We start from the raw sequence: 13,550 nt of genomic DNA, 5'->3' as shown, positions 1-13,550 counted from the left end.
GATCTATTTCAGGTCCTGGGATGAATACTCCTGTATCTCTGCACTTGAATATGAGTTCTTCACAAAGCCCAATGGGAAACATCAGACTTCAAGGACAACCACCTCTCTCCCATGAACCTACTCCAATGCTTAATTCCCCCGGACCTCCCATGCACCCATCAATTGGTTCTATACAAAACCCCATGATGATTTCCTCTGTTAACCAGGACACTTGTTGTCCATGTCCTGGATCGCAAATGATGTCCTCCAACCAGCTGGTCTTCCCACCACGTCTGCAGCCTGGACCTCCCCACAACCCGCCTTTGTCACATGGGGGCGGAGGAAGCTCCATGCAGCAGCACTATCCAGATGAAGTACCTAATCAACCCCGGTTGCATCCTAGGTTATCGGATCCCTATGGCCCAGGTCTTCCTTCTTTGCTCACTGACCCAGACCTGGGAGAGGTGATGCGAACATCAGCCAGCGGTATCCCAGAATTTGACTTGTCCCGGATCATGCCCTCAGAGAAGCCCAGTAGTACATTGCAGTATTTTCCCAAAGGCAGTACGCAACCTCCAAAACCACATCCCACTAATATGCACCTCCTTGGCCTGCAGAATATGATGGTAGAGCAGCATTCAGGTCGTTCAGGCCCAAGTCTTCCAGGCCAACAGAGAACCCTGGGAGTGCCGCATATGCACCCTATGGTTAGGACAGGAATGGCACCTCCACCTCAGATGACGCAGCAGAACTTCATGCTTATGAAGCAGCGGAGTGTGTCAGGGGAGATGTACCCACAGAGTGCCAATATGCTGTCACCACAGGGTGCTCTCGGAGGGCATCTGCATGGACAACAAAGCATGATGGTTGGACACCAAATGAGACAGCGTAGTGTATCCTTGGATACATACATCCCAGGACCAGGACACCTTCCATTTTAATGTCGGAGACTCACTAGCACCAACCTCATTCTCCCTGCTAGAATTCACTTGCAAATGTCAACCTTTAATAACTTCTCCTATGATCTGTACGTTTCCCCTCAGTCCTCTCTTCCCTGTCCCCCTTCCTTCAGTAAGTCTCTTATCGCTTTACAAACTCTCCTAGTTCAAGCGGTTGTCTTCTACTGCCTCCTCCGTTCCCCTGGAAACCACCTTCCTTCTTACCTGTACTATCTCCGTATTGTATAAGTAGTTCTGTTAGCCCATCCACTATGTCATCCTTCACCATCATCATCGCTTAGTTGTATGGAAGCATCAGGCATAGTTTGTAGCAGATCAGACCTGACAATTCCAGCAACTGTGAGTATGATGAAGGTGGCCATTCCATTACTCTCACCTCCTCTGGGTGTGGTGCTTCTCAAGTGTCCTTGGTGCATTATGCTGAAGTGCGTTTAAATGGTCCGGTAAATGCATCTAGGATAAGAGGTGATTCACGGGTTTGGTGAAGGCTCGGTTAGCACCACTTGGCATTTCCAGTGCACGTGTGGCTAGATTGTGGGGGTAATTCAGACCTGATCACTGGGCAGCGATTTTTGCAGCCCTGTGATCAGATAGTCGCCACCTACAGGGAGAGAGTATGTAAGCTGTGCAAGTGAGCGATCGCCCTTGTAGCAAAGCTGCACAAACTGATTTTGTGCAGTCTCTGCTCAGCCCAGAACTTACTCAGCCGCTGTGATCACATCAGCCTGTCCGGGACCAGATTTGACATCAGACACCGCCCTGCAAACACTTGAACACGCCTGCGTTTTTCCAAGCACTCCCTGAAAATGGTCAGTTGCCACCCACAAACGCCCTCTTCCTGTCAATCTCCTTGCGATCGCCCGTGCAAATGGATCCTTCGCACAAACCTGTCGCTGACCGGCGATCCCCTTTGCAGCCGTGCGACGCGCCAGCGCATTGCGGTACATGTGCAGTTCGGATCTGATCGCCCGATGTGAGAAAACGCACAGCAGTGGTCAGATCTGAATTACCCCCTGTGGGCGCAGTACAATGTGCAGCTTTGCAGTGTGTGTACGTGGTGTGAGGTCTCCTAAGCCTAGCCTTGACTTGGAAGGTTTGGCCACATTCATTTCTCCAGTAACAGGATTATCTCACTTACCATCTTTACTTTCTGACTTGCTTTCACGATTCTGTCTTCTTTCCATTTCTCTTCCACCTGACTTGTCCATCTTAAATATAGAGAGAACAACCTCTCTCTGTCCACCCCTCCTATTAATGGGTGGTCTTCAGTTTGCCGAATGCCGGGATCCCGGCGCACAGTATACCGGCGCCGGAATCCCGACACCCGGCACATATTCTCCCTCGTGGGGGTCCACGACCCCCCTGGAGGGAGAATAAAATCGTGCCCGTAGCGTGGCGAACGCAGCGAGCCCGCAAGGGGCTCCTTTGCGCTCGCCACGGTGTCGGTATGCCGGCGGTCGGGCTCCCGGCGCCGGTATGCTGGTCGCCGGGAGCCCGACCGCCGGCATACCATACTACACCCCTATTAATGACCATTGTTCCTTCCCATAACAATCATTTATTTGTAAACCAAAACTGGTCATTGCCAGTAGGGGGGATGTGTAAGGTGAGCGGAGCTGTGGGTTGGTGCAGTGAGAAGAAGCTCTGGGTTGGTGCAGTGTAATGTCTCTGTACAGTGCTGTCTCTTCCTCTGTATATCTACTGTATTTGTGAGTGTGGCTTTTCCTCTTTTTATTTTTTATTTTTATTAAAGCAGTGAAAATGTGCAAAGGGTTTTGAAAAAAAAATGTAAATACAAGAAATGAAATGTGAAACTGTGTACTTGTATCTGTCATTTGTGTTAAGTGTGTATAAAAATTCCATAGACCAGTGCTGGCCACGCAATCCAGCGACAAGGGTGAGGGGCTGTGCGGCTGTACTTCCAGACACTGCACAATATATGGGCGCAATCTTCCCTTTGCTGCATGGATCCGTCTGAACTATGGTCAGGACGTTTGCTAATCAACTCATGCAATCACGACCATTTTTCCATTTATTAAACGATAATCTGCCATTTTTTGGTTGGATCTGAAGGATTGTCGTTCATTGTAGGGCCAGTATGAGAGACCATACATCAGAATGTACGTAAGCAAGAATTTTATTGAGGTACAATTTCCACATTGAGTTTTAAATTACCAATGTTCTTGGGTTATAAACGCAGAAAGATAGGATTTTGAGTCTCCGATAAAATGCATAACTGAAGTATTACAGATATATATAATTTATGTTGGCTAAAACTGTGGTCCAGTAGTATTTTTGAAGTGGGTATGGAAAATGTGAAGGGAGTACTTTTGCGCGCACTGGAAAAGGTGTAGCAACTCAAAAGTGGGCATGTCCTTAAGAGGATGGGGGCGGTGAGACGGACTGGGGTGGTGAGGCGCACAGGGAGGTACTGGGTGACAGGAAGGCTGAGGGTGTCAGATTGAGACAGCAGGAGGCAGATAGCGGCAGGGGGGAGCAGAGGGTGACAGTTGGAGGCAGGAGTTGGCAGCAGTAGGCTGAGTGTGACACTGGAGGCTGAGGGGGTGTCAGTGGGTGACAGCAGGAGCCAGAGGGTGGCAGGGGGGAGCAATGGGTGACTTGGAGTGACAGTAGGTGACTGCGGGTGGCAGAGGGTTGCTGGGAGACGCAGTGGGTGACAGGGAAAGGCAGAAGGGCCATAATTGCTTGGGGAACTTGGTATAGACTTTTATGAGCATATGGCAGTATCTGGTAAGCAATTCTTAAAGGCTGTAACAGCTCTTCTCGCAATCACGACTGAGCAGTACTGTACAACGCATACTCTGTAGCAACAAATAATACTGTTATGCCTAGTTTAAAATAAATAAAATAAATTCGCATTTTATTTTATTTTATACTGAGCTGTGTGCTTTGCTGAATATGTGAATAAAACATCAGGCAATGGCAGCAGACGTTCCCTCTGTTCTTTATATATAACAAGAATTGTGTAACAAATAACATAATACAACGAGGGAACAAAAAGATAAAGAAAACAAAGGGAAATAGAGTGGGGTACAGTGGGAAAAAGAGTGGGGTGCCTCGGGAAAGAGTGGGGTACAGTGGGAGATACGGTGGGGGTGCAGTGAGAGATACCATGGCGGTCAGAGGGAGATAGTGTGTGTGACACAGGAATATTGACTGGGGTACAGAGGGAGGGACATAGGAATACAGACCGGGGTACCGGCACAGGAGGTGCTGCCGGGCACAGGCAAGCAGCCACGAGTGAAGCAGGTGCAGTGTTGCACAGGTGGGCAGGCGGGTGGCACTGCACAGCTGGGCTCCGGAGTTTGTTGCCTATATCACATGCTGCACGCAGCAAGCCACTCCCCCCGCTGTGCAGCCGCTTGCTTCAACTTGTGGATCAGTGCAATCGCAGGGCAGATATGCCATACCGCTGCATACCGGCTCACTTCCAGCACTGGGCTGAAACACCTTTCCAAAGGCTGTGACTGGAGAAGCCAAGAGCTGCAAGAAGCAGCACTGACCAATCCTGAAATCACTCTCTTTCCTCACTTGCTTTCCTGGGGTTAGCCAATCAGAGGAACCCTGTACCAGCATCACCATGCACATAAAATTGCTGGAGGTAGCTTATAAGCGATGTAGTGTGCACCGGATTAAAACAATACCTTAAAAGAAAACCTGCTATGGCCATATGACAAAAATGATACAGCAATTTAATAAAGCAAATAATGGTACTTTGAGACTCATTCAGTTGAGTGCAAGCCTGTTTTGCGAACAGACCTTGCAAAAACATTTGTTGCATTGCACGTGTCAGAGGAGAGTATACGTTACCTCAGAGGTTTCCAAACACGCACCTCAAGGCACCCTAACAGTCCAGGTTTTGAGGATATCCATGTCTGAGCACATATGGGTATATCATAATTACAGGTATTAATTCACCTGTGCTCAAGCATGGATATCCTTAAAATCTGGACCATTCGGGTGCCCCGAGGACCGAGTTTAGGAACCGTGCGTTACCTTGTGGATCTGTGAATGGCATCTTCCTTGGGGGTGGCAGCTAAGGCTAATCAGTGGGGGTTGGGGGTGGCGGCTAGGGCTAACCCTCGTGGGGTGGAGGCTACGGGTAAGCATCCCCCTGGTGCCTAACCCCCCTTCATAGGGCCCAATGCCAATACTCACCCCCAGCATTCCGGCAGTCTGTTTTCTGCTGCCGGTCTTCTGAGTGGTGTCAGGATTCCAGCGTCGGTCACATGACTGCCAGCATCCTGACGGCCGGGATACTATACGCATCCCCAACAAACGTACAATGTAGAGGTACACTGATTACTAATACTGGCATTTCATGTTCTGTGTGTGACCCAGCTGCTAATTTCAGTAAAAAGACAGAGCACGCACCGTCAGTGGTCAATTTATTGTATTAAAAAAAAAGTCTCAACACTTGCCAAGAAAAAAGCCTTATTACGTAAACGGAATACAGTTGTATTAGGCTGTATAGAGACATCTATAGATCTCCATTTTGTTGCGTTAAAAAACAATATGCAAAATATACACGTTTCAGCTGAGATTAATCTGTATAGTAAGCATGTTCGTAATATTTCTCTACCATATGTAACAACACAACAATAGCACTGAATTATAATGAAAACAAAATACTAAAAGCACAATGAAAAATCAAGGACTATATGATAAAACTTTCAATGAAATATTTCTTGGTCGATATTAAATAGTGTATATATAATAAGTGACTTCAACATAATTTTCAGTGGCCATTTTATTTCTTCATCTTTTATTGCCATTTTATCGTTTTTACATTTAACAGGTCTTTTTTTTCCAGCAAATGTTGCCCATTTCCACATGACATCAGTAACTGACCTATTCAAGAAGAGCCTAACGCAGGAGATATCACAGAGGTCTCCTGTGTTGGGCAAACGTAACTCTACAGAGAGCAGTCCCCATTATCCTCAATAGGGTCTAAGCCAGGGTTTCCCAAACTGTTTTGAATCGCGGCGCCCTAGAGTATCAGAATGGTTTTCACGGCATCCCCTAGGCCTAAAGTTTCTTATTCAGAAATTCAGAAAAAAATATTAAGTACATTTTGTTTATATGTCATCTTTTAGGGCCCCATACACTTATACGACATGACGGTCCGTCATGTCGTATAACATTTCCCTTCAGCCTCCCGGGCGGCAGGATAGTATAAGATACATCGTATGTGGTCCTTTTGCATACGATGTATCTTATACGATCCCAGCCATTCCTGCGGGATCCGACATATCACGAGTGCAGCACTCGTGATATGTCGGATCTAGGGTGATCCGGTGCCCACGGGAACACGCATCGGATCTGATCGGGTGTAAAGCACAACGAAAATGCCCGATTTCACCCACTATATTGGCCCGAATTGGGCTGAAATCGGGGCATTATCGTTCTAGTGTATGGGGCCCTTTAGGGTCAGTTATGTGATGAGGGACACGATTCACTTCTATTTGTCCACATATTTTATGATTGGCAGCTACCAGCACTGGTTTTGCCCACTATATAAATAATTTGAATTGTCACTGTACCACCAGCCCAGTGCCCTCCTGCAAATGCTACGAGGCACCCATTTTGGGGACCACTGGACTAAAGGCCTGAGTCAGAGTTGTACGTAAAGCAGATGTTTACACAGTTCAGCGATTACCGTTGGTCTACGTATGCACATGAGCCGCAATAGTCTTATTTGCAAATGATTGACAGGCAGAGTTTTGTTCATTATGGAGGCCTATTACTGGAGAAGGATCTGATCCCCCCCCAGCTAATGGCTGATACGCATGCTCAGGTGTCACATCAGTAAGATGACGTTGATTGCCATCACTCCATCACTTTACTGCCGGCCTCTTCACTGGGATAGACATTTTGATAAATTGCTCCCAAATATCACTGCTTGTCGCCATGGTATATAAATGTATCTTTTTGGGGAGTTCCGATAACAACAGCGTGGGGAGTATTTATCAAAGCTTGGGGAGCGATAACGTACCAACCAATCAATCAGCTCCTGTCATTTTTCCAACACAGCCTGTAACATGACAGGAGCAGATTGGCTGCTACTTTATCTCTCTCCCATTTTATCTCTCGCCAAGCTTTGCTAAATGTCCCACTTAAAAATACAGTTATTTACACTTGTATACATGTTTTCAGACTTGTAATCTGTAAACTGTCCAGTATTGTCTAAACCCCCTTAGAAGCTAGACATGACCGTGCCACTTTCCGATTCTGTGGTCCTGGCTACTATGGAGATACTGCCCCGCTCCCGTGACTTCAGCCAACCAGCGTGTTTTAGAACTCTCAGCGCATCATTCCTGAACTTCACTCCCACAAACGCATAGAGCACGGGATTCAGGCAGCAGTGAACGTGTCCCAGTAATTCCGAGATAGCTATTGCCAGGGGCATTTGTGACTGAACGGCGCAGCTCTGCAATAAGCCCAGCTGATTCAGAGTGTCCAGGAACACGACCACGTTGTACGGGGTCCAGCAGATGAAGAAGACTGCTGTGATCACTACGGCCACTCGTACCGCCCTCTTTTTCTCCCGCCTGGGGGACTTGTACAGGGCGGCTATTACGTGGGCATAGCAGAAACTCATGAGGATCAATGGGCACAGAAATCCCACAACGTGATTGAGAATTCTCCCCGCTTGCCACCAATGATTGCTGGGAAAGTGGCTATTGTGGTAGGTACACCAGGTGTAATTATCTTGCTCGTTGGTCCCCAAGATGAATAAGTTCGGCAGGGAAAGCAGGAAGCAGAAGAGCCAGACACCAAAGCAGGGGATTTGTATTGCAGCAACGCTCTGTCTCCTGAAAACGTAGATGGCGTGGATTATAGACAGATACCTATCGACACTGATGCACCCCAGGAGAATGCTGCTGCAATAGAAATTTAAACGGCTGATGAGCAACACCGCCTTGCAGAGGAATTTTCCGAAGAGCCACCCAACCGCAGCCTCCGACACGGAAAAGGGGAATGTAATAAGCATCAGCAGATCCGCTACGGCCAGGTGCAGGAGGAAGTAGTCAGTGGTGGACCGCAGGCGGCGGTGCCTCATGAGGATGAAGACCACCAGTGTATTTCCTGCTATGCCGACCATAAACACCAGGCTGTACAGTACAGGGATGACGATACGATTGACTTTTAAAAGTTGATCTGAGTCGTCCATCTCGCAGGTAAACGTCCTGTCATTGAGGATGTCGGTATAGTAGCTTGTGTTCTCAAAGATATCAGACATTCCCTGCGGGAGAGAGACCAAATAGGAAGTATTATACGGAGTGCAGCTGTGACAACAAAGGTGGATCCCAAGAAATAAGCCTCCAAGTGGGAGATGTAATGTGCTCAATGGTGTATCTATAATGGCTGCGTGTGTGTGATGCACACAGGCCCCTGGGTCTTGAAGGGCCCCCACCGCACACCCTGCACCCATTTTTTCAATACTTATCTCTCTGGAGTCCCGCAACAGTAACTCTGAGCGCTAGGTTGTGCGCAAGTCTCCGGGAAAATGGCAATGTGGCTATATTACCCGCATTTTGCACATGTGAAGGAGGGAAAATGGCCGCCATGCTGTTTTCCTTGAGACCAGAGCACCACCTAATGCCCAGAGTAACTGCCACTGCTGCTGCCTGCTAGAGAGGAAGGGGCCCGGAGGGAGATTGCACATGGCCCCCTCCTCTCCTAATACGCCCCTGACTGTGCTATAGCCTATATCATAATCAAATGATCAAGTAAATCATCTTTTACTGATGAAAAATAAGAATTTACTTACCGATAATTCTATTTCTCATAGTCCGTAGTGGATGCTGGGGACTCCGAAAGGACCATGGGGAATAGCGGCTCCGCAGGAGACTGGGCACAAAGTAAAAGCTTTAGGACTAGCTGGTGTGCACTGGCTCCTCCCCCTATGACCCTCCTCCAAGCCTCAGTTAGGATACTGTGCCTGGACGAGCGTACACAATAAGGAAGGATTTTGAATCCCGGGTAAGACTCATTACCAGCCACACCAATCACACCGTACAACTTGTGATCTGAACCCAGTTAACAGCATGATAACAGAAGGAGCCTCTGAAAAGATGGCTCACAACAACAATAACCTGATTTTTGTAACAATAACTATGTACAAGTAATGCAGACAATCCGCACTTGGGATGGGCGCCCAGCATCCACTACGGACTATGAGAAATAGAATTATCGGTAAGTAAATTCTTATTTTCTCTAACGTCCTAGTGGATGCTGGGGACTCCGAAAGGACCATGGGGATTATACCAAAGCTCCCAAACGGGCGGGAGAGTGCGGATGACTCTGCAGCACCGAATGAGAGAACTCCAGGTCCTCCTCAGCCAGGGTATCAAATTTGTAGAATTTAGCAAACGTGTTTGCCCCTGACCAAGTAGCTGCTCGGCAAAGTTGTAAAGCCGAGACCCCTCGGGCAGCCGCCCAAGATGAGCCCACTTTCCGTGTGGAATGGGCTTTTACAGATTTTGGCTGTGGCAGGCCTGCCACAGAATGTGCAAGCTGAATTGTACTACAAATCCAACGAGCAATCGTCTGCTTAGAAGCAGGAGCACCCAGCTTGTTGGGTGCATACAGGATAAACAGTGAGTCAGATTTTCTGACTCCAGCCGTCCTGGAAACATATATTTTCAGGGCCCTGACTACGTCCAGCAACTTGGAATCCTCCAAGTCCCTAGTAGCCGCAGGCTCCTGGCCTCGCACCACGCAACATATTTACGCCAAATACGGTGATAATGTTGTACGGTTACATCCTTCCTGGCTTTGATCAGGGTAGGGATGACTTCATCCGGAATGCCTTTTTCCTTCAGGATCCGGCGTTCAACCGCCATGCCGTCAAACGCAGCCGCGGTAAGTCTTGGAACAGACATGGTCCCTGCTGGAGCAGGTCCTGTCTTAGAGGTAGAGGCCACGGGTCTTCCGTGAGCATCTCTTGAATTTCCGGGTACCAAGTCCTTCTTGGCCAATCCGGAGCCACGAGTATAGTCTTTACTCCTCTCCTTCTTATGATTCTCAGTACTTTTGGTATGACAGGAAGAGGAGGGAACACATACACTGACCGGTACACCCACGGTGTTACCAGAGCGTCCACAGCTATTGCCTGAGGGTCCCTTGACCTGGAACAATATCTGTCCAGTTTTTTGTTGAGGCGAGACGCCATCATGTCCACCTTTGGTTTTTCCCAACGGTTTACAATCATGTGGAAGACTTCTGGGTGAAGTCCCCACTCCCCCGGGTGAAGATCGTGTCTGCTGAGGAAGTCTGCTTCCCAGTTGTCCACTCCCGGAATGAACACTGCTGACAGTGCTATCACATGATTTTCCGCCCAGCGAAGAATCCTTGCCACTTCCGTCATTGCCCTCCTGCTTCTTGTGCCGCCCTGTCTGTTTACGTGGGCGACTGCCGTGATGTTGTCCGACTGGATCAATACTGGCTGACCCTGAAGCAGAGGCCTTGCCTGACTTAGGGCATTGTAAATGGCCCTTAGTTCCAGGATATTTATGTGAAGTGACGTTTCCATGCTTGACCACAAGCCCTGGAAATTTTTTCCCTGTGTGACTGCTCCCCAGCCTCTCAGGCTGGCATCCGTGGTCACCAGGACCCAATCCTGAATGCCGAATCTGCGGCCCTCTAGGAGATGAGCACTCTGTAACCACCACAGGAGAGACACCCTTGTCCTTGGAGACAGGGTTATCCGCTGATGCATTTGAAGATGCGATCCGGACCATTTGTCTAGCAGATCCAACTGAAAAGTTCTTGCGTGGAATCTGCCGAATGGAATCGCTTCGTAAGAAGCCACCATCTTTCCCAGGACCCTGCACTAACACCTGGCCTGGTCTTAGGAGTTTCCTGACTAGGTCGGGTAACTCCCTGGCTTTCTCTCCAAGTGAGATATTTCAAGTCCACAGTGGTGAGTGGTTCAAACCAATGTGATTTTAGGAATCCCAACACTACATTGAGATCCCAAGGTGCCACTGGAGGCACAAAAGGAGGCTGTATATGCAGTACTCCCTTGACAAACGTCTGAACTTCAGGTACAGAAGCTAGTTCTTTTTGGAAGAATATCGACAGGGCCGAAATTTGAACCTTAATGGACCCTAATTTGAGGCCCATAGACAGTCCTGTTTGCAGGAAATGCAGGAATCGACCCAGTTGAAATTCCTCCGTAGGGGCCTTCCAGAATCATCCCTAGGAACAGCAGACGTGTCGTCGGAATCAGCTGCGATTTTGGAATATTTAGAATCCATCCGTGCTGTCGTAGTACTATTTGCGATAGTGCTACTCCGACCTCTAACTGTTCTCTGGACCGTGCCCTTATCAGGAGATCGTCCAAGTAAGGGATAATTAAGACGCCTTTTCTTCGAAGAAGAATCATCATTTCGGCCATTACCTTGGTAAAGACCCGGGGTGCCGTGGACAATCCAAACGGCAGCGTCTGAAACTGATAGTGACAGTTCTGTACCACAAACCTGAGGTACCCTTGGTGAGAAGGGCAAATTGGGACATGGAGGTAAGCATCCTTGATGTCCAGAGACACCATGTAGTACCCTTCTTCCAGGTTCGCTATCACTGCTCTGAGTGACTCCATCTTGAACTTGAACCTTTTTATGTAAGTGTTCAAGGCTTTCAGATTTAAAATGGGTCTCACCGAGCCGTCCGGCTTCGGTACCACAAACAGCGTGGAGTAATACCCCTTTCCCTGTTGTAGGAGGGGTACCTTGATTATCACTTGCTGGGAATACAGCTTGTGAATGGCTTCCAATACCGCCTCCCTGTCGGGGGTAGACGTTGGTAAAGCAGACTTCAAGAACCGGCGAGGGGGAGACGTCTCGAATTCCAATTTGTACCCCTGAGATACTACCTGCAGGATCCAGGGGTCCACTTGCGAGTGAGCCCACTGCGCGCTGAAATTTTTGAGATGGGCCCCCACCTTGCCTGAGTCCGCTTGTAAGGCCCCAGCGTCATGCTGAGGACTTGGCAGAAGCGGGGGAGGGCTTCTGGTCGTGGCAAGAAGCTGTCTGTTGCAGTCTTTTTCCCCTTCCTCTGCCCCGGGGCAGATATGAGTGGCCTTTTGCCCGCTTGCCCTTATGGGGACGAAAGGACTGAGCCTGAAAAGGCGGTATCTTTTTCTGCTGCGAGGTGACTTGGGGTAAAAAGGTGGATTTCCCAGCCGTTGCCGTGGCCACCAGGTCCGATAGACCGCCCCCAAATAACTCCTCCCCTTTATACGGCAATACTTCCATATGCCGTTTGGAATCCGCATCCCCTGAACACTGTCGCGTCCATAATCCTCTTCTGGCAGAAATGGACATCGCACTTACTCTTGATGCCAGAGTGCAAATGTCTCTCTGTGCATCTCGCATATATAGGAATGCATCCTTTAAATGCTCTATAGTCAATAATATATTGTCCCTGTCCAGGGTATCAATATTTTCAGTCAGGGAATCCGACCAAGCCACCCCAGCACTGCACATCCAGGCTGAGGCGATTGCTGGTCGCAGTATAACACCAGTATGTGTGTATATACTTTTAAGGATATTTTCCAGCCTCCTATCTGCTGGCTCCTTAAGGGCGGCCGTTTCTGGAGACGGTAACGCCACTTGTTTTGATAAGCGTGTGAGCGCCTTATCCACCCTAGGGGGTGTTTCCCAACGAGCCCTAACCTCTGGTGGGAAGGGATATAGTGCCAATAATTTTTTAGAAATTAGCAGTTTTCTGTCGGGGGTAACCCACGCTTCATCACACACTTCATTCAATTCATCTGATTCAGGAAAAACTACGGGTAGTTTTTTCACACCCCACATAATACCCCTTTTTGTGGTACTTGCAGTATCAGAGATGTGCAAAACCTCCTTCATTGCCGTGATCATGTAACGTGTGGCCCTACTGGAAAATACGTTTGTTTCTTCACCGTCGACACTGGAGTCAGTGTCTGTGTCTGGGTCCGTGTCGACCCACTGAGGTAACGGGCGTTTAATAGCCCCTGACGGTGTTTGAGACGCCTGGACAGGCACTAACTGAGCTGCCGGCTGTCTCATGTCGTCAACAGTTTTCTGTAACGTGCCGACACTGTCACGTAATTCCTTAATTACGGCCATCCATTCAGGTGTCGACTCCCTAGGGGGTGACATCACCATTATAGGCAATTGCTCCGCCTCCACATCATTTTCCTCCTCATACATGTCGACACACACGTACCGACACCCAGCACACACACAGGGAATGCTCTGATAGAGGACAGGACCCACTTAGCCCTTTGGGGAGACAGAGGGAGAGTTTGCCAGCACACACCAGAGCGCTATATATGTATAGGGACAACCTTACAATAAGTGTCTATCCCTTATAGCTGCTTATATCTGTTATTTTGCCAAATAAGTGCCCCCCTCTCTTTTTTACCCTGTTTCTGTAGTTGCAGGATGCAGGGGAGATTCTGGGAGCCTTCCTACCAGCGGAGCTGTGTGGGAAAAATGGCGCTGTGTGCTGAGGAGATAGGCCCCGCCCCCTTCACGGCGGGCTCTTCTCCCGCTTTTTGTCTGGAAAACTGGCAGGGGTTAAATACATACATATAGCCCA

The 13,550-nt window shown here is 48.6% G+C and overlaps 2 protein-coding genes across 7 annotated transcripts in view; one reads left to right on the top strand and one right to left on the bottom strand.

The window, feature by feature from the left end:
* Positions 1-2,404, top strand: part of BCL9L (BCL9 like) — a 61,890-nt gene extending 59,486 nt beyond the window's left edge. For all 6 annotated transcript variants that reach the window (XM_063943492.1, XM_063943491.1, XM_063943489.1 and 3 more), the window contains one exon: positions 13-2,404. In XM_063943492.1, the coding sequence (XP_063799562.1) occupies positions 13-920 (908 nt within the window). In that variant the 3' untranslated portion in view covers positions 921-2,404. The remainder of the gene's footprint in view (positions 1-12) is intronic.
* Positions 2,405-5,330: 2,926 nt separating this feature from the next.
* CXCR5 (C-X-C motif chemokine receptor 5) overlaps positions 5,331-13,550 on the bottom strand; it is a 28,465-nt gene continuing 20,245 nt past the window's right edge. Inside the window, exon 2 of the mRNA XM_063943487.1 lies at positions 5,331-8,205. Within this exon, the coding sequence (XP_063799557.1) occupies positions 7,156-8,205 (1,050 nt within the window). The 3' untranslated portion in view covers positions 5,331-7,155. The remainder of the gene's footprint in view (positions 8,206-13,550) is intronic.

This window comes from Pseudophryne corroboree, chromosome 10 (assembly GCF_028390025.1).
Source record: "Pseudophryne corroboree isolate aPseCor3 chromosome 10, aPseCor3.hap2, whole genome shotgun sequence".
Lineage (NCBI taxonomy): Eukaryota > Metazoa > Chordata > Amphibia > Anura > Myobatrachidae > Pseudophryne > Pseudophryne corroboree.
Note: the sequence above shows the minus strand (reverse complement) of the source record. Positions and strands in the feature narration are given on the sequence as shown.